Source organism: Phyllobates terribilis, unplaced genomic scaffold (assembly GCF_046119375.1).
Source record: "Phyllobates terribilis strain yellow unplaced genomic scaffold, ASM4611937v1 Scaffold_1__5_contigs__length_1240528914, whole genome shotgun sequence".
Taxonomy (NCBI): domain Eukaryota; kingdom Metazoa; phylum Chordata; class Amphibia; order Anura; family Dendrobatidae; genus Phyllobates; species Phyllobates terribilis.
Window position 1 is genome coordinate 810,341,881 of NW_027362761.1, and position 26,202 is coordinate 810,368,082.

A 26,202-nucleotide genomic window follows, 5' to 3' on the forward strand; every position below is an offset into this window, starting at 1 on the left:
AGGACTGACTGACTGACAGATCTGACAGGACTGACTGACTGGACTGATCTGACAGGACTGACTGACTGGACTGATCTGACAGGACTGACAGATCTGACAGGACTGACTGACTGACAGATCTGACAGGACTGACTGACTGACAGATCTGACAGGACTGACTGACTGACAGATCTGACAGGACTGACTGACTGACAGATCTGACAGGACTGACTGATCTGACAGGACTGACTGACTGATAGATCTGACAGGACTGACTGACTGATCTGACAGGACTGACTGACTGATAGATCTGACAGGACTGACTGACTGATAGATCTGACAGGACTGACTGACTGACAGGACTGACTGACTGATCTGACAGGACTGACTGACTGACAGATCTGACAGGACTGACTGACTGGACTGATATGACAGGACTGACTGACTGGACTGATCTGACAGGACTGACAGATCTGACAGGACTGACTGACTGACAGATCTGACAGGACTGACTGACTGAGAGATCTGACAGGACTGACTGACTGACAGATCTGACAGGACTGACTGATCTGACAGGACTGACTGACTGATCTGACAGGACTGACTGACTGATAGATCTGACAGGACTGACTGACTGATCTGACAGGACTGACTGACTGATCTGACAGGACTGACTGACTGATAGATCTGACAGGACTGACTGACTGATAGATCTGACAGGACTGACTGACTGACAGATCTGACAGGACTGATCTGAAAGGACTGACTGATCTGACAGACTCACTAACCCTAACTCTTACTTTCTTTTTTATTTTATTTTTTTTACTTTCACAGTGGCAAGGCTGACACAGCTCTTGTCACACTGTTTCTCCTCTGCTCTCTCACTGAGATCGGAGGAGAAACAGTGTATTTATCAGGCAGATTGCCCGGGAAAGTTTGTTGCTAAAACAAACTTCCCTGGTGATCTCTCTGATTGGCTGGTGTGACGCTGACATCATCGAGACCTGAGCCAATCAGGTCTCAATGATGTCAGAGGTCACAGCACCGGGATCCCCGCCGCTCCTGAGGTATGTGGGGGGTCCCGATCGCCGACCACCAGCTGTTACTATCTTTTAAATGCCGCGATCGCTATGGATCGCGGCATCTAGAAGATAGGAACAGGTTAACATCATGGGGACCTGATCCATTCAGGTCCCCATGATGCCACATGTCAGAGCTATCGCTCTGAACCGGTACCGCAGCGCTAGCAGGACCCTGGGGGTCCTGAGTGCTGCGGGACCACCCACCGTTTTTAAACGTCGGCGCTGCACAGAGCCCGGGCAGCGCCGACGTTTATGTACAGTGGGCGGTCCTGAACCGGTTAATAGTGATGAGCGAGTATGTTTTGTTAACCCTTTCGCCGAGTATGCTCGGGTTGAGCACCTAGTAGTTACAGCTGCTCGGTGTTATGTTTGAATCACTCCCGTGTGCATGATATGCGACTGTTTGACAGATTTAATACATGTGAGGAATGTCTATTTCGTACACATTCCTCACATGTATTAAAGCTGTCAAACATTCGCAAATCATGCTCACGGGAGTGATTCAAATATAACACCGAGCAGCTGTAACTACTTGGTGCTCGACCCAAGCATACTCGGCAAAAGGGTTAACAGAACATACTCGCTCATCACTATTTGTTAACCCTTTCGCCGAGTATGCCCGGGTCGAGCACTGAGTAGTTACAGCTGCTCGGTGTTATGTTTGAATCACTCCTGTGTAGTGATGAGCGAGTATGTTTTGTTAACCCTTTCGCCAAGTATGCTCGGGTCAAGCACCGAGTAGTTACAGCTGCTCGGTGTTATGTTTGAATCACTCCCGTGTGCATTATTTGCTACTGTTTGACAGCTTTAATACATGTGATGAATGTCTATTTCTTACACATTCCTCACATGTATTAAAGCTGTCAAACAGTCGCAAATCATGCACACGGGAGTGATTCAAATATAATACCGAGCAGCTGTAACTACTCGGTGCTCGACCCGAGCATACTCGGCAAAAGGGTTAACAGAACATACTCGCTCATCACTATTCAACACCAATGCAAAGCTTGCTCAGGAATGGCAGCAGGCAGGTGTCAGTGCATTTGCACAAACAGTGAGTCAAGGTCTTTTGAAGGCTGGCTTGGTGTCAGTGCATTTGTCCAGACAGTGCAGCAAATGCTTTTGAAGGTTGTCCTGGTATCAGGAAGGGCAGAAAGAAGCCACTTCTCTCCAGGAAAAACATCAAGGACAGACTAAAGGCCCCGTCACACTTAGCAACGCTGCAGCGATCCCGACAACGATACGACCTGTCAGGGATCGTTGCTGCGTCGCTATGTGGTCGCTGGTGAGCTGTCAAACAGGCAGGCTCACCAACGATCAGGGGAGCAGCGACATTGTGGAAAGAATCTTTCCACGATGTCCTGCCTCTGGTTACCAGCCTGCTGAAGCAGGAGCAGGCTGGTAACCATGGTAAACATCGGGTTACTAGGGGCACACGCGCACCTAGTAACCCGCTGTTTATCATGGTTACCAGCCTGCTACGGTGAGCGGGAGGTTACCGCTCACTTTAGCAGGCTCGTAACCATGATAAACAGCGGGTTACTGGGGGCACGTTCGCCCCTAGTAACCCGATGTTTATCATGGTTACCAGCCTGATCGCTGCTCCCGCTGGTCACACACAGCGATGTGTACTGACTAGCGGGAGGGCAACGACCAAAAAAAGGTCCAGGACATTCTGCAGTGATCAGCGACCTCACAGCAGGGACCTGATCGCTGCAAAGTGTCACACATAGCGACATCGCTGGTGAGGTCGCTGTTGCGTCACCAAAACCGTGACACAGCAGCGATCTCGCTAGCGATCTCGCTATGTGAGACGGGGGCTTTACATTCTGCAGGAAATAGAGGGATCGGACTGCAAACAACTTGGGTGAAGTTATTTTCTCTCATGAAGCCTCCTTCAGACTGTTTGGGATTTCTGGAAGAATGATTGCCCAGAGAAGAAAAGGCAAATGCTTCCATGAGTCATGCGTATACCAACAGTAAAGCATCCTGAGACCATTCATATCTGGGTTTGCTTTCCATCAAAGGGAGCTGGCTCTTTCATAATTTTGCCTATGAACACTTCCATTATTAAAGAATGTGATCTAAACATCCTGCAAAAGAAACGTCTCCCAATGATCCTGGCACAATTTGGTGATGAGCAATGCTTTTTACAGCATGATGGAGCACCATGTCACAAGGCAAAAGTGACAAAACACAGAAATTATGATGAACTTCAAAAACTGATTAGGCAAGAATTTGTTGTCATCAGTCAGGATTTGGCCCAGAATCTGATATCTAGCTGCCAGGGCAAATTGCAGAAGTCTTGAAAAATAAGGGTCAGCACTATAAATATTGAGTCTTTGCATAAACTTGATGTATTTTTCAATAAACGTTTAAAAATTTCTGACATGCTTATAATTGTACTTCAGTAACCATGGAAACATCTAAATAAATGATCTATAAACTCTGAAGCAACAAACTTTGTGAAAATCAAAATTTTTGGCAGCCTCAAAACTTTTGTCCACAGGTGTACATAGCCAACTTATATGAAATCCAACATTATGTAGATCCCATAGAATGGGATTTTCTAGCCTGATTCAATTTTATTTTACAAAGATAAGTATGCTAGAGGTATAATACTGCCTTTACCGCAGTTCAGCTGCAATAAAGTGCACGTTTAATGGAACAATTTAAATTGTTGGAATTGTATGCCAATGGCCAGATGCAGTTCATAATATCAGAAAATAGTAAAGCTCTGTTCATATCACTTTAAGAGCCTACTGTATATACAATAAACATCAGCAGGATAATTCGATGTCGACCTCAGATGCAGGATACAGTAAGATACATACTAATAGACTTCTATTGTAATGAAACAAAACTTGCTGAGCACATAGCTTTTTTTTAATCAATACCATTATAAAGAATAATGCATATTATACCATTCGATACAAGTCCCCCCCCAAAAAAACAAACACGTATATGAACCAATAAAGGCCTTATGGAGGCCAAGAGGACACTCTTCTGACCCACGTTGGGTGAATGCCATCCTTTGGAAACAATTGGCATATGTGCCAGAAAAGCTTTAATATGCAGTGTATGCCAAACTTATGCTTTTAATACAAGTCTGGTTTCTGTTCCTTACAAGAGGGCCTGATTCATCAAGACCAGTGTTGTTCATTCCTCATCATGAATCAGGAGTGTCGGACAAGTGGCATACACCTCTGTGTGCACCTCAACACAAATCCTACTCCAGCCCCTACTCCGCGTTGCACCTAAATTTTGCAACATTTCAAAACTTTTAAGCCAGAATTCTGGTGTGAAACTTTGATGCATTGGGCCCAAGAGTTCTTTTTTTTCTACTTACAGTACCTCTCAAGTGAGAGGGGCTTGGTTGCAATACCAGGACACAGCTAATGTACAAGAGTGGTGCTGTTCCCTTTTTTCTAAGCTTTCATAAAGTTCATCAAGGTGGCCATAAATGGTGTAAAAGGGGTTCTTTAGACATATAATATTGATTACCTGTTCATGTTGATTGGTCATTTATTTTAGATTGGTGAGGTCCTACTTGGTATCAACACCGCCAAAGCTGATAACAAATTGGTGGGGATGTCGGACTCCCAGCATTTTAATATTGATGTCCTATCCTAAGGCGTCATCAGCCATTTAATACCCTTTAATATTTAACTGACAATGAGGATGGCAATAAAGATTGTCTACATATACTGTGTATTTACTGTATATACAGTATATATACTGTATTTTATATATATATATATATATATATATGCTGTGCCTTGAAAAAGTATTGATACATAAATGTATATTATATGGATTTCTCCGGCGCCGAGAGCATGCACTCATGTGACCACAAGTATGCGATTTGCATACTTCCTGCCACATTCTGACTAGACGTAACCAGACTTGCATTGAGCAAAGCCATACACATTAGTCGGCACGTGACCGCGTGCATTCACATACTTGAGGTCACACACCTTCTGCTCCCGGCACCAGAGAACCCTCTTAGTGCGCCCTGTGAGGATTCACAAGTCTGAAGTCACATGGAGTGACTGCCACCTTGTACCCTAAGGCCGGACAACCGCTTTAACATAGACACCCTTGGAACAGAGTGTCAGTCAGCTAAATTATGATACTGCAAGGAAGCCTCTTCTATTCACTAAAAAACCCTGCGCTTATTAATTATTGATTTCCTAAAATGCTCTGTGATGCTGTTAATATCACACACTCTACTGTCAAAGTGTATTCCATCTCCACACAGTGTAACACTTATAACACTAATAAATAGGACCTAAAACTGACCCGGGAGAGTGTTTTCGCCACCTACTAGATCCTCTATGATTGGCTTCCATGGATGACAGCATCATTTGTTTGTATTTTTTCCCCTGCATGGAAAATATGGTGCTAATCATCACATCAGTGTCCTTCTGGTAAGGTAATCTAGCCTCCGCTTGTGTATACAGGACCATGAGGGTGTGACTTAATCTGCGATGTGCGTCTGTCAGGCCTTGTCATGTAAACACTGGCTCATGAGGGATTTCAGAGTCATTGTCTGCAGACTCTGCTCTCACCCTACTAGGAGATCTGCGTTTGCGCTTATCCTTGGTCCAGTCTAGTACGTGAGTAAAGGTTATAAAGGCAGTACATGAAGTTTAAGTGGGAGCCAGTGACTGAAGAATGATTAACTTCCCTCTGCAGAACATGGAAGGTAAAATTGCAGTCAACTTTTCGGTCAATTTCTCCTCTGGACTTAATATAGAAAGTGCATGACCCGTCTGCTGAGCTCAGTACACTTGAAATACAGCTTCCCATAAGAACAAGTGCTGTATTATACATCGCTGTCTTACAACTGAATCTTAAATTAACTGCTTCAAGGTCAATAAATGACGTACCTTCCCCATTGTACTTTTTGTGCTTTGTGTGCTTGCAGTGCTACTCACCCAGTATTGCTGTTTCTACCTGTAAAGAACATACAGACCCATTCATTATTGCATTTGCGCATTTTTTTGTTGAGTTTTTTTATGTTTTTCATTTGCACCTTATCCTTCTTTTAATGTGCTTCTTTTTTAAAGTCTATTTTATATGTGTTCTGTCTTTTTTACGTTTGACTTTGTGGATGGGGTTTGGGATTTCCAGATTTTTTCAGCTGATTCATCAATTGCATTGTTTTTATAAAAAGTTATACATTTTTTGTGTAGATTTCATGTGCATCTGTAATTTTTGCGCAAAATTTTTTGACATTTGAGTGGAATATGTGACTTTTTAAGCTACAACGTTGCAATAATGGTTAGACAAAACTAAACAGCATTTTTTATTTAGTGCCAAATTAATGAACCATGTGCGCTATTTTGAAGAATTTGGTGCAAAAAAAGTCAATTATTGCCACAGGACAAAAAAAAGAAAAGTGACTTAAAAAAATGCAAATGATAAATCGGGGCCCATAATGTTTAATTTCTGACCATAACATCCAAAATCACTCCCTCTTTAAATAGGTCACACCCCTCCTGTGCCCCTTCTCATACCAGAATGTCAGCATTTAACTGTGCTAACTTTCCATTTTGCACTGTTAGAGAGTGGGAGAGATGTTTCGCCCTTCCTCTATGGCAGGGGTGGGCAATTAAGTTTCCCAAGGGGCCACATGAGAGATCGTGGCTATTGTGGAGGGCTGAACCAATAGGCTGAAATTAATTCTGCTCAATGTTAATATTAGCATATTAATTATAATTATTTTATATTAATATTAATTGTATCACTTAATATTGAACAGAATTAAGTATATACTGTATTAGCCTGCACACAGCCTCCCTATATAACGTGTGAGCCCACACACAGCCCCCTATATACCGTAAGAGCCCCCACATAGCCTCCTATATACAGTATGAGCCCCCACATAGCCTCCCATAAACAGTGTGAGCCCCACATAGCCTCCTGTGTACATACAAACATCCCATACATATGAAGAAAAAAAACACTACATACTCACCTCGCTCCCGTTCCCCCCGGCGCTCTGCCTCTGCTTCTGTCTCCGGTGCACTGACTCTCTACAGTCCACAGCTGACAAGATTAAATGACATCATTGCGTCTGCTGTCTCACAAGCTGATTGATGGAAGATGGAACCGGTGGCCCCATCTTCCATTAATGTGTTCACCTCTCTCTGCATCCCGAGGACAGCAGGCAGGGGAGGGAATGGTGCGGACCAGACTGGAACAGCCAGGGGGCCGGATGTGGCCCACAGGCCACATTTTGCCCAGGTCTGCTCTATGGTATTTATGTTGAGCTAGTACAGTAACAGGTGTTTCCATGCCCCATGTAAATCTTGGTGCAAAATGCTCTTTATTTTTTTATGACCCACGACTTGTCACCAGGTTTTCCCAATAGAAAGTAAAGCCACCATCTTTAATTCCTCGTTTACAGCAGGCTCGCGAGCTGTATATAAGTACCCAATATCCTTCTGCAGATCCCAAAAAATTCCTTTCACAATACACCATGGTCTGGTCTGATAGGCATCGCTGGTCTTGCTTTGGCGCTTCCCTATTCCCGCAATCGCCGTTCTCCTGCCCTGCTTCATGTGGATGATGCATCCTACATCATTCACACAGTGCCCCAGTCTTGCTCCTGAACAGGCGTACTTTGATCTGCCCTGCTGAAGGCAGAGCAAAATTCTGTAGTGAACATTCGCCGGGGAGGCCAAAGAGTGCCAATGGTACAAAAGTAATATCGACACATGCGCATTACCGTACGTTGCAGGAGCAATATAGGGGGGCGCTGTGTGGATGACATAGGACACATCATCCACATGAAGCAAGCAGGAAGACAGCAATTGCAGCGATAGAGGAGGTGCCATAGCAAGACCAGCAACTACCATCGGACTGGATCGTGCCATATAGAGGGATTATGAAAGGTATTTTTTGTGATGTGCAGAGGGGGGTTGGGGACTTACATACCACTGGCTAGACTGCTGTAAAAGAGAAAATAAAGGGGGTCGCTATAGTTTATATTGGAAAAACATGGTGACAGGTTTACTTTAAACAGGCGATAGTGACATTGAGGAGGAGAGCTGGGTATGTGACCTATTAGAAAAGAGAAACACAGGAGAGGACTGCCCTGGGATCAGAGTTGTCAGTAGAGTTAAAAGGCTTGATTTGAGTAAGACCACCATGAAGTAACGAGTATAAGCTTGAGCCTCACTGTGATCCAGAAAGATGACTACAACAGTGTACGGTGTAGTACAGGTCGTGGCGCAAGCCCAGGCGCACAATGGACCATGAAGTGGGAGATGCTGCTTATATCTTTTCTGACAGTTTAAGTTCTTGTGGTGCCCATAATACTGTATGGAGGGCTTTGTGGTGCCCATAATACTGTATGGAGCACCATGTGATGTCCATAGTTCTGTATGGAGCACTATGTGGTGCCCCTAATACTGTATGGAGGGCTACGTGGTGCCCATAATACTGTATGGAACACTGTGATGTCCATAGTACTGTATGGAGCACTATATGGGACCCATTATTCTGCATGGAGCACTATGTGGTGCCCATAATACTGTATGGAGCACCATGTGATGCATATAATACTGAATGGAGGACTATGTGGGGCCATTATTCTGTATGGAGGACTATGTGGTGCCCATAATACTGTATGGAGGACTATCTGGTGCCCATAATACTGTATGGAGGACTATGTGGTGCCCATAATACTGTATGGAGGACTATGTGATGCCAATAATACTATATGGAGGACTATGTTGGGCCCATTATAGTGTATGGAGGACTATGTGGGGCCCATTATACTGTATGGAGGACTATGTGGTGCCCATAATACTGTATGGAGGACTATGTGGTGCCTATAATACTGTATGGAGGACTATGTGGGGCCTATTATACTGTATGGAGGACTATGTGGTGTCCATAATACTGTATGGAGTACTATATAGGAGGAACATGACTTTGTAAGGGCTGCAAAGTTGTGAGATATGCTCTTCTGTGACCTTGTGAAATATTAAGGTTTTATGGGGGGGCAAAATAGAACTTCTGCTATGGAGCCCCATGATTTCTATATACACCCCTGCATACATCCATGTTGGAAGATCTGAAATTAAGGTGTTTTTAAGAACCTTGTGTTTGAGTAGTATCTTGTCGGGGAGTCGGTTGTTCTGCCAGACTTGAGGGGGTGTGATTGTGCACATGACGGTGTCTACTTACATCTTTATTTGTTGTGGTGTATAACAAAAAAGAAAAAGATCTGTTTCCAAAACTATGAAAATACTATTTCCTGGTCCTTTGGCTGCTGGTCAAATTACCAAATATGGTTTTACAGTAAAAAATAGTTATGAGACGTTTACGGGATATTTGGATGAAGGAATAAATGAGATGTTTATATCTGGCATTGAAATAAATGTGTGGAGCAGTGTAAAAGAAGTGTAAGGTCAGCAGAGAATTACATTCACTTACATGAATCAAGCGGCCTAACCTCCTCAGTCTTCTGATTTATCTAGCTCATTATTGTACATTGATCCATTATGCTGATCACGTTGCCTTCAGCACAGTGAGCCATGGACAATTGCTTTACGCTGTTACAGTAATAAGACAGTTAGGTTCATCCACTGTAGATCACATCACTACTTTATTTGATATTTTCTTCCAAATTTGTTTTTCTCAGAGCAGATCTATTTCCAACTCTTTGAGACTTTGTCTCATGCTCTACCAATTCTTGTTATACAGTATACCATCTCCAATAAGATCAGGCTGTTGTCACTGTGCAAGTCAGCACATCTACAGTCATAGGGGATTAACAACATGTGAAAGGGCTGACTAAGTTCTGTGTACCATTCTTTGTGAAAAGTACAATAGAGATGATAACTGAACTGTGATTCTTTATTGGATGTGACAAGCACTTTAGTTTTATTCACCTCAGGCACCAGAATTTACTTGCCATTAAACAGCATTTTCGTCTTCACTCTTTGTGATATTTGCAGGTTATATAAAAATCAGCCAACGAGGCTTACGATTTATATCAACGCACAGTAGACTTAAAGGGGTATGCTCATGTTATTAAATTGCTTTAGCTTTCCTGCAATGAGAGCTTATATCTTTCAAAATGTATAGTTGGTTTTCAAGGAGATTGGCCACTAGTACCACGTCGAGTGTGCGTTAACTCCTAACATACCAGTCAGCTCTCTCTAGACCATTGATTTCTACACAGCAGTTAGCTGCTCACCTCCCTTCCCCTCTTTGTAAACTCCTGATAAAGCTCTTTTCATTCCTATAAATCACAACCCCTTATCCCACCTCTCTCCCAGCATCCAGCATGGGCAGTTTCCATAGCAGTCAGTGCAATTCCCCTAATCATGGCTCTCACTTTCCTGAGCAGTGTGCTTGTTCAAAATCCATGAGCACCTGCCCCCTAAGCAATAAGGAATTAGGAAGAGACTACATAGCTCTGAGCTGCTCAAGAGACACAACCCCTTCACTACATATGACGTAAACTTATGTCATATGTCACGTCCCGGCCCTTGATGTGGGCTTGCACGCCGTATCTTTCCCGGCACATGACTGATTTAATGAGCCGTCATAGGCCTGTAACAACCCCAGGTGGATCGGAGCTCTGCCTGTGACTGTTAACCTGTTAAATCCCGCTGTCAATCTCTGTCAGCAGAATTTAACACGTGCCTGCAGTGGTCGTGTCATTCCAGTCTCCCATTGGCGCACCCATGACGTGATCGATTGTCATAACAGCTGGGGGTCTGTTGATGATCCCCATACCTGTAATTATGGTCCTCCTGTGAAAGCCAGCCCGTACGCTAAGTACTTTAATTTTTTATCATATTTTCTATAGCAGTAATGAAGTTCCACTTTCATGTATTCAATGTTTGCATATTAAAGCATTTCAGAGTGCAACTGTATTTTCTTGGTTATATTGAATAGTTGTGATGGCTTGCACCTGTTCACACTTGTCTTATTTTATTTGGAGTCGCTGGTCAGTATTTTAATTTTTGCAGCTTTCCATGAAGAGTCTGCCAACAATAAACTTATAGGGCTTGCTCATCCGTATAAATCGGATGAGTGCAACCCGATAAACAATGGGATTGCTCTCAGACAGATGTTATTCAATGAAGCAGTGCAGATCTGCGTATTTTTTCTCAGCTGTATTTGGCGTGAGGAAAATATCGCAGCATGCTGCGATTTGACTGAAATCGGACGGGTGCAAGAAAAAAGCAGATGCCATGCAGACCATCAGTATGGCATACGACTTTTACAATTCTGTAGCATAGGACACTGTGAATGATTAATAGCTGCTGAGTAAAAAAACAGATTGCACACGGACGACAAGAGAGAAAAAACTGTCCCAATTTTCTGGATAAAAATCAGACCGATTTTTTAAAAACTCGTCTGACCCCAGCCATAAGTTCAGACTGAAGGTTTTTTCTAAGGAACAGATTCTTGAATGGGGACTCCTATAAAGGACTGCTATCACTTATATCTACTCATCCTTAAAGGGAATATGTCACAATTTTATGTGGCAACATTTTAATTTTCACTTCAGTTAGCAGAAAAGCCAGAATTGGCCTGCAAGTGGTCCTCGGTGACACTGTCCTCATGTCAGCATCAAAATGCACTCACCAACAAAATGGCTTTGCTCTGTGATCCTAAACTTTATCCTTCCCCCTCCTTTTGCAAACACCCAGAAAAGGAGGAAGCGAGGAGTGGCATAAGAGACAAAGATCTTGCATTATTTACTGCAACCATAATGCACTCAAGCTGACATTAGCTTTTCATGACAAATGTCAGCAGCTGCTTCCCAAGAGTTTAAAATTTGAAAATATCAAAACTTTAAAAAAAATCATATGTTATGCCATTAAAAAAATTACATATTTAAAAAAAATTTAAACATTACTTTATATTTTTTAATTGTTGATTTTTTTATGGCACATTCACTTTAAAGGGAATCAGTCAGCAGGTTTTTGCTGTGTAATCTGAAGACAGCATGCTGTAGGGGTTAAAACAGATTTCAGCAATTCCTCTCTTATCAAGCTCTGTGGTTTTGTTTGCTCACAATGATTGTTTTAGCACCAGAATCTTATCATTATTGTGAACCTTGGTACAGCATGCCCCCTAATGTGATAAGCAGCTCACTGTCTATAGACATTGTATATACAGAGTCTGGTGTGGGTGGGATTAGCTTTCTCAGTTCTGCTTCATGCTAAATCTAAAAACGATGATTGTGTGATAATTTACTGGGTGTGCTGCACCTAGTCAACTAAGTGATACATTGTTGGATTCAGCTTCTCTTTGGCTACATCATGCTGCTGTCAGATGAGGTTGCAAAAACCTGCTGACAGATTTCTTTTAAAGCGGTTTCCAGCCTGTAAAAAAATGAAACATTAATACTTTATATTTTTTAATTGTTGATTTTTTATAGCACATTCACATTAAAGGGAATCTGTAAGCAGTTTTTTGCTCTGTAATCTGAAGACAGCATCAGGTAGGGGTTAAAACACAGATTTCAGCAATGTCTCTCTTATCAAGCTCCTTGTTTTGTTTGCTTGCAATGATTGTTTTTGCACCAGGAGCATTGCTGGGACAAAGCAACAAGTGCATGCTAGCACACCCCCTCCAGATAGGCACCAGATAGGTATATACAGAGCCTGGTGTGGGCGGGGAAGCTTCCTCAGCTCTTCTGTATTGCTAAATCACTCTGATTGTATCAGAAATGTTGCACCCATTAAATTAAGTGAAACATCATTGGATTCAGGCTCTTTTTGTCTACATCAGGCTGCTCTCAGATGAGGTACCAAAAACCTGCTGACAGATTACCTTTAAAACCGCATAACTCATTTCATACAACTTCCTACCTGAAAATAATTTATTTTAATGTAAGAATTGATAAAAATTCTGTTTTGTTGAGTACTTTTTTAAATCTCTGTGACTTAACTCAAGAATGTGAAAAGTGACCTGGCAATATCTGTAAAGTGGTTGTTTAGAGAACTAAAGGGAAACTTCTGGGAAAAGTTCAGATCAGATCCTCATTGTAATTACTGTACTTATTCAAGACCCTTAATGACGTGCTATTAGCTTAGCAGCTTGTATGTGCTAGGGCTCATTCATACATGTCTCCCCCTTCCCTCCAGAAAACTCCCAACTGATCTTATAGTTTTATATGGCTTTGTGTAAAAAGTACCATTTATCAAATTTCAATATGACCAGCTACTATATTTATGTGTGGAGGCTTCCCTACTCTCCCCCAGCATCTTCCATTGGATTTCAATAAATCGATCCATTTGATCTCAAGTTGCTGAGAGAAATGTCTAGCCAATTGTTTACTTCACTCTTCCAACTGTTCATATTTATGGAGGGGATGTCTGAGATCTAATACAGTGAAGGAAATAATTATTTGATCCCTTGCTGTTTTTGTAAGTTTGCCCACTGACAAAGACATGAACAGTCTATAATTTTAAGGGTAGGGTAATTTTAACACTGAGAGATAGAATATCATAAAAATCAAGAAAATCACATTGTATAAATTAGATACATTTATTTGCATTTTACAGTGAGAAATAAGTATTTGATCCCCTACAAACCATTATGAGTTCTGGCTCCTATAGACCAGTTAGACGCTCCTAATCAACTCATTACCTGCATTAAAGACAGCTGTCTTACATAGTCACCTGTATAAAGGACTCCTGTCCAAAGGACTCCTGTCCACAGACTCAATCAGTCAGACTCTAACCTCTACAACATGGGCAAGACCAAAGAGCTTTCTAAGGTTGTCAGGGACAAGATCATAGACCTGCAAAAAGCTGGAATGGGCTACAAAACCATAAGTAAGATGCTGGGTGAGAAGGAGACAACTGTTGGTGCAATAGTAAGAAAATGGAAGAAATACAAAATGACTGTCAATCGACATCGATCTGGGGCACCATGCAAAATCTCACCTCGTGGGGTATCCTTGATAATGAGGAAGGTGAGCGATCAGCCTAAAACTACACGGGGGGAACTTGTTAATGATCTCAAGGCAGCTGGGACAACAGTTACCAAGAAAACCATTGGTAACACATTACGCCTTAAAGGTTTAAAATCCTGCAGTGCCCGCAAGGTCCCCCTGTTCAAGAAGGCACATGTGCAGGCCCGTCTGAAGTTTGCTAAAGAACACCTGAATGATTCTGTGACTTATTGGGAGAAGGTGCTGTGGTCAGATAAGATAAAAATTGAGCTCTTTGGCATTAACTCAACTCGCCGTGTTTGGAGGAAGAGAAATGCTGCCTATGACCCAAAGAACACCTTTTCCCACTGTCAAGCATGGAGGTGGAAACATTATGTTTTGGGGTGTTTCTCTGCTAAGGGCACAGGACTACTTCACCGCATCAATGGGAGAATGGATGGAGCCATGTACCAAAAAGTCCTGAGTGACAACCTCCTTCCCTCCGCCAGGACATTAAAAATGGGTCGTGGCTGGGTCTTCCAGCAAGACAATGACTCAAAACATACAGCCAAGGCAACAAAGAAGTGGCTCAAAAAGAAGCACATTAAGGTCAAGGAGTAGCCTAGCCAGTTTCCAGACCTTAATCCCATAGAAAACTTATGGAGGGAGCTGAAGCTCCTAGTTGCCAAGCGATAGCCTCAAAATCTGAATGATTTAGAGATGATCTGCAAAGAGGAGTGGACCAAAACTCCTCCTGACATGTGTGCAACCCTCATCATCAACAAAAACTACAAAAAATGTCTGCTGTGATTGCCAACAAGGGTTTTGCCACCAAGTATTAAGTGTTGTTTGCCAGAGGAATCAAATACTCATTTCTCATTGCAAAATGCAATTAAATTTATCTAATGTATACAATGTGATTTTCTTGATTTTTTGGGGGATATTCTATCTCTCAATGTTAAAATTAACCTACCCTTAAAATTATAGACGGTTCATGATTTTGTCAGTAGGCAAAATTACAAAAATAGCAAGGGATCAAATAATTATTTCCATTACTGTATGTGAAGCCAGCTGTCATGGCTGAATTTGGGGATTTGATCTGCTGACCTGATGCTCCGTGGTCGGTTCCCCTGTCTGCTGAGCTATTGCCTTTTGTTCCCTGACCAAATGCTGATTGTTCCAATTGCCTTTGTTCCCCCTTCTTAGTTTGCTCCTCTCCAAGTGTTTTCCATTTTGGTCTGCCCTATCACATTCTGGGTTGGGTTTTATATGTTCACCCTTCACTGCACTTCTTTGCTGGCTATATCTCTAGGTGAACTTGGGTTTAGGAGTTTCAACCCTTCAGCTAAGGGAATTTACCTTGCATAGTAAACACCAGTTGAATTCCTGCATTGAGTCTGTTTGCTTCCATTCCCAGTTCATCTTCCTTTTACCTCTTAGGTTTCTGGGAGGTTATACTTGTTCCGTTTCCTTTTGGCTCTCCTTAGCTTTCTCTCTCTACCTTATATGAACGTGTTTTAATGTTCTCACCCTGAGTTTTCGTATCTTCCTGCACATTTTCCTCTCCTCTTGTTGGTGGTGTGTTGCGGACTCCCCTCTGGTTCCTCAGGAGGTACGAGAAATCCCTCGATGGTCTTTTAGGGAGCCAGGTCCGAAGTGGTGTTTTTGAGTAGTGTGGCTAGGGTTTTCTAGTCTGTACAGGGACCAGATGGGTGCGGGTGCAACAGCTCTCTGTAGTAAGTCTTCCCCTTTTCCGTTACCCGTGAGTGAGTGAGTGTTACGTCCATAACACCAGTCTTATAGGTGAACAAGCCTTTAATATGTGTGAGCTATTATTGAGCTACACAGGATGTAATATAGGTGACATATACAAAGATCGTCATGATCTCGTATAAATATGGATATTCTACATCATTCACATTCACTGCAGGTGAGATACTAATCACCAAGAGATAGAGATCAATAGAGACACGTGCTTCCATTAGTAAAATGATCAGAAAAGTCGATATCATCAGTCAACTTAGGTCACAGTCAAGGTCTATCCAGTTCCACTGAAACAAAACTGTACATCATGTTTTATAGTCATGTGGTTTACAAATGCACGTGACATTCGTTCCAATTGTTGTCTGGAAAATACATTAACCCTCATAACCCTAAGGCAATTATTTTCTTACTCCAATTGGAGGCACTTCAGTTCTCCTTTGCATTATAGTAGTACTAGTTATGGAGATGTAGCTTCTGACACATGACTAAGTACATTTAGTAACGTGTAACACTTGAGCTAAAGTTATATGCGGAAGAGACTAAGAATGAGTCACAGTAACCACTGCTATTTCAGTGCATATGACTCCCCAAGTACAGGAACAGACCAGTTCCCATTAATGGAAAAAAAAAAAAAAAAAAAAAAAAAAAAAAAACATTTACATACCTTTTACTTTGAACCTTCTAGCAGCCAGTTTTCCTAGAACTGTAGTTGCTGTAGTCTATAAAAGCAGTAAAAAATAACCAAACACCTTTTTGCCAAACAAATGGAGTCACTGGTCCAGAAATTCAAAATACTTTTTTGCTATGATCTAATAAAATTGATTGAATCTAATAAGTAGACTAAGGCATTTGAAGCATGTAGTCCACACGTATATAATAAGGAGGAAAGAATATATCACATAACAAATAATGCAAAGCTATGAAGTGCCAATGCAAATTAATAATATATAATGGTAGCGCGGTTAGTACAAATGTTCCAATTTAGCATGAGAAAACCAAAAAAGTGTTCAATCTATATATAGCAGCCATTCGTATATGCATATATGGCCTGTAATATCATGCTGCTAAATAGAAGGCTGTATAGAGAGCAGTAGCAAAAAGATACAGATATCTTTTACCCTTGTCTCCCCATGTGGGACGCAGTGCCTGCAGCCCCGACACGCGTTTCACGGGCGCTTCCTCAGGGGGCTGTCAGATACCGTAGTAGTCTATAGATGGCCATATATGATAGATTTTGGAGGGCTATAAAGGCCTCTTTAGAATACTTTCTGCCAACCATCAGCATCATTTTCTGCCAACAAGTATGAAAGATGCAAACCAAAGGATGTTAAGATACTTTCACTTCCTGCTTTTTAAAGTATATCATTGTAATGGAACCATCAAGCGGTGATCAGAAAAATATTAGTAAGCTAGTCTGATCATTTTTCAGATTGTTAAATTTATTTGAAAGCTCTTTTTGTAAATCCATATTATAAATTGCATACATTGAGAAGATTTCCATCTTCTTTTTCCAGTGTCCATTGGTCCCGTGGACTGACTAGGTCAAAGTGGTGTTTTGTACATGTTGACCACTATGTAATTTCCAAAAGAAATGACATCATTATGCATGCAACAATATTGTGGCCTCCAATGATCATGCTGATATGGAGATCACATCTCCGTGATCTGGTCAACACGTGGGACTAACAAGGATGAGAGTTTGAACAGTTAAATCCCAGGAAACCATTCTACATTCTCTGTGCCTTTATTGTGAATTCAACATTAGAAAGAAGAAATTAGTTTGTTTCTTCCTGAACTTTTTATATAACCATTGTTAATGCACTGTTTATATAGTTCTACATGTATTCATCAGCGGCCAATGGGGAAAGTAATTTGTGAAGCAAGGTTATTACTGTACCTCTGGTGTCTCAGCTCTGAACACTGTAAGAAAATACTTTGAAATGTATACCTGCAGATATCTTTCTATTTTCCTCTCTCTATGCAGTGCCTTCTAGCTTATTTTCTACTCATGTACAAAATCTAATCCCTGCTCACTGAGCATGTCTCTTAGATTTATTGTTTCTTCCTCAAGAAAACAATTTGAAGTGGATTTCAGGCCATAAAAGGTAGCCGGGTCATGTTAGTACAACTGAACTCCTCAGCAAGTAATTAATGGCATGGTGACAGCAGGAAAAGCTTTTTGGGAAAATGACTTAAATCATGTTGCATGGTGCCCATGTCATTAGCGCTGCACATAGCCTGCACATGACGCTCAGTGTGCCTAGAGGAAAGACTGAACAAATATGCTTTTTATTACCATGAAGCCCTAATCATGGTATATAACATCAGAAGATAAAATGTGCGTTATAATGGAGTATTAATGCACTAATATACTAATGCAAAACCAAATCTGACAACCTGGATCTATTAGTAGCAGATGGTCTTGATCTTCATTGTACCAGCACTATTGTTAGTACTGTTGCATTACAACATTGGGATTCTGGGTTCAAAGAAAGTCAAGTTAAATATTTGCATGGAGCTTTTATGTACTCCGAGGTTTGGGTTGCTTTCCTTCAGGTCCTTTGGCTTTCCACACTCCAAAAAAACAAACTGATGGGTTAACTGGTTTCACTTCTGATTGGCCATATTGTGATGGCAACCACAGAGGAATGCTATGGCCTTGATTCATTAAGACTGCCTATTTTCTCGCTGGTCCTGATGGGGGCACATGGTAGCGTCAAGAGCTCCTGATTAATGAAGAGGTGCACTTCTAGGCACCACACCAGAAATCATACTCCAGTCCCATCATGAATTAGTCATGGCTCCATCGCTCCCCTGCCTCACCCCAGATTCGTCGAAACCTGCGTGAAAACACTAAAAGTTGCAAAATGTTGCGCAACTCCGAGTTGTGCCAAAACTGTGCTGTACTTTTCAAAGCAATTTATGCCCAAATTGTTAGAAAATTGCTTTGATGATTTGGGGCCTATATGTTGACTCTATACTAACAAAAGATAAAAAAATGAGTAAAGAGAAGAACATTAATCTGTCACGCAAGGTGTGGGAAAGACTTAGTGCAACACAAAGGGAAGAGGGAAAGGGAGCCCTGACTCTAGGGAAAGGGGGGGAAATGAAGACCTCCTAGGTTGATCTAGCGTCACCCTGTCTCCCCTAATGTCCCTGTATTGGCTCTTCACCAATCGCCGCATGTGTACCTTTCCCTGTCTTTCCCTGGTGTATGGATATGGCTAGGGAAGGGAGAAGATGAGCAATAGTCAATCACCACTAATTACTAGAGACAGCCTCGAAGAAGATGTCTGTAATGCCAAACGTAGAGATCTCCTGCAACCAACTGCAGGGCGACTGTCTGTCACCTCTGACACACCCGTGACATAATCATTAAATATCATCATTGTTGTTATTTTAATCTCTTGTAAACGCTGAGCCAATTAATCAATTGATCATAAATTAAAAATTGATAGTGTGAAAACTATTGATATGGACTTGCTAAAATACATTTTGAGATTACTAATGATTGCCTGAGAAAATAAAATGTATCGGGATCTTTCTGAGACTAAATCAAGACTTTATCATGGGCCTAAACTGTATCTAAGTATGCTGCCGATTTTCACACAAGAAATTCTTTCTTTCTTTCATGAATCCAGATAAAATCATTCTTGAGGAGAATACCATGTCTTACAGGGGGCACCTGGGGTCAACATTAAAGAAAAGAAAACATTACTATCTAGGAGTCTTCTGAAGCAACCAGGAGATTTGCCAACTCTACTTTTAGTAGAGTTGGCAAGTACAAGAGACATCACTCTAGCGCAATATTGTTAATTCTGGTCTCGCTTTTGATTATAAATGCATCCATCATAAGAATCAGACTACATCCATATAAAATGATTCTAAACATTTCCTATCATTTAAGTGAAAGACAGTGTTCCAAACTTTTTTTGAGCTATGAGACTGCATATTACCTACTGGAGTGTTTTACTAACACATATTATTGGAGTATTCCACGAGGAGCAATTGCCGAAGGGGACATTTGGCAGATACTATATGCCAATAGATATCAGAAAGGTGCCAATTAGCTGTTGAGGAAAAAGCAAAACGTTTCTTATTGTCTTCAAGTTACGGTACATAAAGCCATGCCATACATGTTGCCACACACTAGAAAGGTTACTATGCTACCAAAAAATGTTCTACATGTGAAAGGATACATTTGGGGCCTTCAGTATTAAATTTAGCTTTAAAAACTATAGCACCATCTAACAATTTAGGAATTTAGGCCACGTTCACATGTTGAGTAGTTGGTGAGTTTTTTACATCAGTATTTGAAAGCTAAAACCAGGAGTGGGTGATAAATACAGAAGTGGTGACGTGTTTCTATTATACTTTTCCTCTGATTGTTCCACTCCTGGTTTTGGCTTACAAATGCTGGTGTGAAATACTGACCAAATACTGAACGTGTGCACGCGACCTTAATCTTTAGATAAGAAAAGTTAACGCTACCTCTCCAACTGCTCCAAACCAGTACGATCCACCCAGGGCAAGGCTGCTTATTTGGCAATTGTCTAACTATTTCTAACCTATGTTTAGAATAAAGAGAACTGAAGCTGTTTTAAAGGCAAACGTTGGTCAGGTCACGCCAAGTTTTGTTTGAACTTAGATTTCTCTCTTATCCATGTGCTTTGTTGATGACTGAGGAAAATAAACTATTAACACTTCTATTTTTGAAAGCATTCTTAGCAGCATTTTTTCCACCTAAAGCTTATGCACAGCAATGTCCTTATATACTTTTGCTGTGCAAAAGATTATGTGTGTATACAAAAGCCGCAGCGAAAATATGCAGTGTCACAAACGCGATAAAAGCTCATCGTGGGCACATAGCCTGAATATCCAGTAGATATTCATATAAATAAATGGAGATTTTGGGAACTAAGACGCACAGAGCAGCATAGTAAGAAATAATATGCGTTTCCTTTCCTGGTGATACAGAGTATTGTTTTGGTTTTGAGTTTTGATGTACTGTACATATATTTAGATAATATAGGAGATTATTAAAAACACTAGATGGTGGCCCGATTCGAACGCATCGGGTATTCTAGAATAGGTATGCGGCGCAATTAGCAGAGCGGCGTTTAAATTTGGCGCCCAAATTGCTGATTGGTCGCGTTAGGCAACCGCGACCAATCAGCAAAGCGGTGTTTAAATTTGGGGGCAATATCGGTGATTGGTCGCGGGCGGCGGCCGCGACCAATCTGCGAACCGTGTTAGTGAGGACTGGAGAGCGTGTTTAAATTTGGCACCAAAATCGCTGATTAGTCGCGACCAATCAGCAGAGCGGTGTTTAAATTTGGCGCCAATACTGCTGATTGGTCGCGGCCGCCGACCGCGACCAATCAGCTGAGTGATACAGAGCGGGGTTTAAATTTGGCACCAAAATCGCTGATTGGTCGCCGGCCGCGACCGATCAGCAGAGCGGTGTTTAAATTTGGCGCCAAAATCTCTGATTGGTCGAGGCCGCCGGCCGCGACCAATCAGCGATTTTGGCGCAAAATTTAAACAACGCTCTGCTGATTGGTCGCGGCCGTCAGACGCGACTAATCAGCGACTTTGGGGCCAAATTTAAACCCCGCCCTGCATCGCTCTGCTGATTGGTCGCGGTCGCCGGCCTCGACCAATCAGCAGAGCGGTGTTTAAATTTGGCGCCAAAGTCGCTGATTGGTCGCGGGCGGTGGCCGCGACCAATCTGCGAACCGTGTTAGTGAGGAATGGAGAGCGTGTTTAAATTTGGCACCAAAATCGCTGATTAGTCGCGACTGCGACCAATCAGCAAAGAGGTGTTTAAATTTGGCTACAATACTGCTGATTGGTCGCGGCCGGCGACCGCGACCAATCAGCAGAGCGATGCAGAGCGGGGTTTAAATTTGGCCCCAAAATCGCTGATTGGTCGCCGGCCGCGACCAATCAGCAGAGCGGTGTTTAAATTTGGCGCCAAAATCGCTGATTAGTCGCAGCTGACGGCCGTGACCAATCAGCAGAGCGTTGTTTAAATTTTGCGCCAATACTGCTGATTGATCTCGACCAGCGACCGCGATCAATCAGCAGAGCGTTGTTTAAATTTGGCGCCAATCTCGCTGATTGGACGCGTCTGGCGTCCGCGACCAATCAGCAGAGCGTTGTTTAAATTTGGCGCCAAGCTCGCTGATTGGTCGCGGCTGGCGTCCGCGACCAATTAGCACAGCAGTGTTTAAATGTGGCGGCAAGATCGGTGATTGGTCGCGGCCGCTATTTAAATGTGGCGCCCAAATCGGTGATTGGTCGCGGGCAGCGGCCGCGACCAATCAGCAGTGCGGTGTTTAACTTTAGTGCCAAGATCACTGATTGGTCGCATGCGGAGAGCGCGACCAATCAGCGAATCGTATTGGTGAGGAGCGGGGAGCGGAATCGTATTAGTGAGGACCGGGGAGCGCCGCTGCCTGTGCGGCTACTTCCGCTGAGAGAACCCGGGACATGAGCGACTGCTCGCAGCAGAAGTATCCCGACCCGCAGCGCCGCTCCCCGGTCTTCCCTTCACACCCTAGCCGCTGATCTCCCCACAGTATCCGCATGGTGTTACAAAGGTCCGGACATTTGTGTTAAAAATCGCTGATTGGTCGCTGCCCGCGACCAATCACCGATTTGGGCGCCAAATTTAAATATCGGCCGCGACCAATCACCGATCTTGGCTCCACATTTAAACACCGCTGTGCTGATTGGTCGCCGACGCTGGGCGCGACCAATCACCGATTTTGGCGCCACATTTAAATAGCGTCCGCGACCAATCAGTACAGCGGTGTTTAAATGTAGAGCCAAGATCGGTGATTTGGTCGTGGCCGATATTTAAATTTGGCGCCCAAATCGGTGATTGGTCGCGGGCAGCGCCAGCGACCAATCAGCGATTTTTAACACAAATGTCCGGATCTTTGTAACACCATGCGGATACTGTGGGGACCAATCACCGATTTGGGCGCCACATTTAAATAGCGGCCGCGACCAATCAGTACAGCAGTGTTTAAATGTGGAGCCAAGATCGGTGATTGGTCGCGGCCGATATTTAAATTTGGCGCCCAAATCGGTGATTGGTCGCAGGCACCGCCAGCGACCAATCAGCGATTTTTAACACAAATGTCCGGATCTTTGTAACACCATGCGGATACTGTGGGGACATCAACGGCCAGGGTGTGAAGGGAGGACCGGGGAGCGGCGCTGCGGGTCGGGATACTTCTGCTGCGAGCGCCCGCTCATGTCCCGGGTTCTCGCAGCGGAAGTATCCGCTCAGGCAGCGCCGCTGACATCCATGCGGCAAGGGTGTGAAGGTAGGACCGGGGAGCGGCGCTGACATCCAATTGGTCGCAGCCGCTATTTAAATGTGCCGCACAAATCGGTGATTGGTCGCGGTCTTGGCCCGGTATTTAACTTTTGCGCTAAGATCAGTGATTGGTCGGGTCCGAAGACCGCGACCAATCATCGAATCGTCTTGGTGAGGACCGGGGAGCGGCTGCCTGTGCGGCTACTTCGGCTGCGAGAACCCGGGACATGAGCGGGCGCTCGCAGCAGAAGTATCCCGACCCGCAGCACTGCTGTCACGAGTGTGTCGCCACGAAGATCGTCGCGATTACACAGCCTGACTTCTCGCAGCTGAGTTTTTGGTGCTTTGTGTTTTGGTAGTGAGGGAGTTAATTCTCTCCGTCTGTGCTTGACGAGGCTCAGCCTCGCCCAGCTGCAGTTAATGCTGCTGGATTGGGATTCCTTCAAATACCTGCTGGTCTGATAGGGAAGTTGTCGGTGAAAGCATTTCTTGCAGACCTTCAGAGCGGATCGTTGTTTGGTGGAGTTCGGAGCGAAGAGTATACGGTGTGGTTTCTTCCCTTGCTCCCTTTATCATTTATCTCCTAACCTATTGTTGTTCCCTCTGTAATTGTGGTGTGAGTTTTTGTATGCAAGGTGGTTTTTGGTTTTCCCCTTGTACTGTCTTGTTTGTTTAGTACTGTGTTTGGGCTTTTTCTATCCTGTTCCCCATTGTTGTGATCGGGGTCCTTCTCAGGACTAGATTACTGAGGTTCAGGGATATCCTGGAGTTTAGGGTTACGCTGGCGGCCTGGACCTCTGTACCATTAACAGTACCTCCAGGTTGAGGGATTAGTCAGGGCCCCCGTTTAGGGTCAGCTCAGGCCCCTGACCCCCTGTACGCTGAGACAGCGTGACATTTTCACCGACTGACACAAAAAAAAAATAAATAAAAATAAATTCTCTCCAGCCACCATGGATCCAGTAGCCAGTCTAGCTCGGCAGTTGCAGAGTTTGTCCATGGAGCTGGCGGACGTTAAGTCCAAGGTATTGTATCCCCAGGAGCAAGCCGGACCAGAACCTAAAGTAGCTCTCCCTGACAGGTTCACTGGGGGGCGGGACAAGTTTTTTGTTTTCTGGGAGGCATGCATGTTGTACTTTCGGCTGCGGCCTCGGTCATCGGGGAGTGAGGAGCAAAGGGTGGGAATTGTCATCTCTCTCCTACAAGGGGACCCACAATCTTGGGCGTTCTCTCTTCCCCCGGGCTCCCCGGCTCTCCAGTCAGTGGATAGGTTCTTCGCTGCTCTGGGACTCGTATATGATGATCCGGATCGGATCTCCCTTGCTGAATCTAAGTTACGTAGGATCCACCAGGGAGATCGTCCGGCGGAGGAATTCTGTTTGGAGTTCCGTAGGTGGGCCACGGACACCCAGTGGAATGACCCGGCTCTTAGGAGCCAGTTTTGTCAAGGGTTATCTGACAAATTAAAGGATGTGTTGGCACAGTATGATCCTCCCGCCTCACTGGAAGCCGCTATGGCCCTTGCTATTCGCATTGACAGACGGCTTCGGGAGAGGTGCGGGATAACTCCGTTCCCTGTGATGACTCCACCTCCTACAAGGTCCCCTCATATGGAGGTTCCCCTGGTCAGTCCAGAGGAGCCTATGCAGTTAGGAGTGACATCATTCCGGGGGAGGGGACCGGCGGTGCGCCACAAGACTGGAAGGTGCTTCTTCTGCGGGAGAAAGGGACATTTTTTTGGGGGGTGTCCATCCCGTCCTTTGCAGAGTAAAGAGTCGTCGGAAAACTGTTGATCCCAGGTTGTGTGGTGGACGGCAATCTGGGAGTAGGTATTTCGTCCCTAGGTTCGTCTCAGTTTCTCGTGCCGGCGGAGGTGGTGGTGGGTACGAGAACTGAGAGGATATCTGTTCTTCTAGATAGTGGGGCCGGGGCTAATCTGGTGGACGCTCGGTTTGCTCGGGTTCAAGGTATGCTATTGAATATATTGGCTAAACCCGTCCCCATATTTTCGATCGACGCCAGGCCTCTCGGTCAGGGAAGTTTTTTGCAAGTGGTGCATAACGTAAATCTTCAAGTGGGGGCGATACATAAAGAACTGTTGTCTTGTTACGTGTTGGAGGGTCTTCCCACTCCTATTGTGTTGGGCCTTCATTGGTTAACTAAGCATAATCCGGTTATTAATTGGCAATCCAGGGAGATAAGCCAATGGAGTGAATTCTGTAATAAAAACTGCATGAACACGGTCATCGGTGCTGTCACTCCTAGGGTCTTACCTCCATTTCTGGCGGACTTTGAGGATGTATTCTCGGAGAAAGGGTGTCAGGAACTACCTCCTCATCGCGTGTATGACTGTTCTGTAAAATTGCTTCCTGCGGCCAATTTACCTAAATCTAGGTTGTATAACCTATCTGGTCCGGAAAGGCAGGCCATGAAGGATTATATTTCAGAGAGTCTGGCTAAGGGGCATATTAGACCTTCATCTTCCCCGGTGGCCGCGGGGTTCTTCTTTGTGAAGAAGAAAGATGGAGGCCTACGCCCTTGCCTGGATTTCCGTGAACTTAATCGGATTACGGTCCGAGATCCGTATCCACTCCCACTTATCCCCGATCTCTTTAATCAGATCGTGGGCGCCAAGTGGTTCTCTAAGTTGGATCTCAGGGGGGCGTACAATCTGATTAGGATGAAGGAGGGGGATGAGTGGAAGACGGCGTTTAACACTCCGGAGGGGCATTATGAGAACCTTGTCATGCCATTCGGTCTGACTAATGCCCCGGCGGTGTTCCAACACTTTGTTAATGACATTTTTCGCCGCCTGGTGGGTCAATTTGTGGTCATATATCTGGATGACATCTTAATTTACTCGCCTGATCTTGTGTCTCATCAGGAGCATGTTAGGCAGGTGTTACAGATCTTGCGGGATAATAAACTGTACGCCAAATGGGAGAAGTGTGTGTTCGCCGTACAGGAACTCCAGTTTTTAGGTTTCCTGGTGTCAGCGTCCGGTTTTCGTATGGACCCAGGGAAAGTGCGGGCAGTTCTGGAGTGGGATCTGCCAGAGAATCTTAAGGCACTACAACGTTTCCTGGGGTTTGCTAATTATTACCGGAAATTCATTCGTAATTTCT

At 43.8% G+C, this 26,202-nt stretch overlaps 1 protein-coding gene across 5 annotated transcripts in view; it reads left to right on the top strand.

Annotated features, from left to right (window-relative positions):
* The window catches only part of ARHGAP24 (Rho GTPase activating protein 24), a 1,313,999-nt gene that overhangs the window by 1,140,639 nt on the left and 147,158 nt on the right, over positions 1-26,202 (top strand). The window contains exon 1 of one of the 5 annotated variants that reach the window (XM_073637124.1): positions 5,619-5,769. The exons of the other annotated variants lie outside the window; for them this stretch is intronic. Coding sequence (XP_073493225.1) covers positions 5,739-5,769 — 31 coding nt within the window. The 5' untranslated portion in view covers positions 5,619-5,738. Of the gene's footprint in view, positions 1-5,618; positions 5,770-26,202 lie in introns of those variants that run through there. 5 annotated transcript variants of the gene reach the window in all.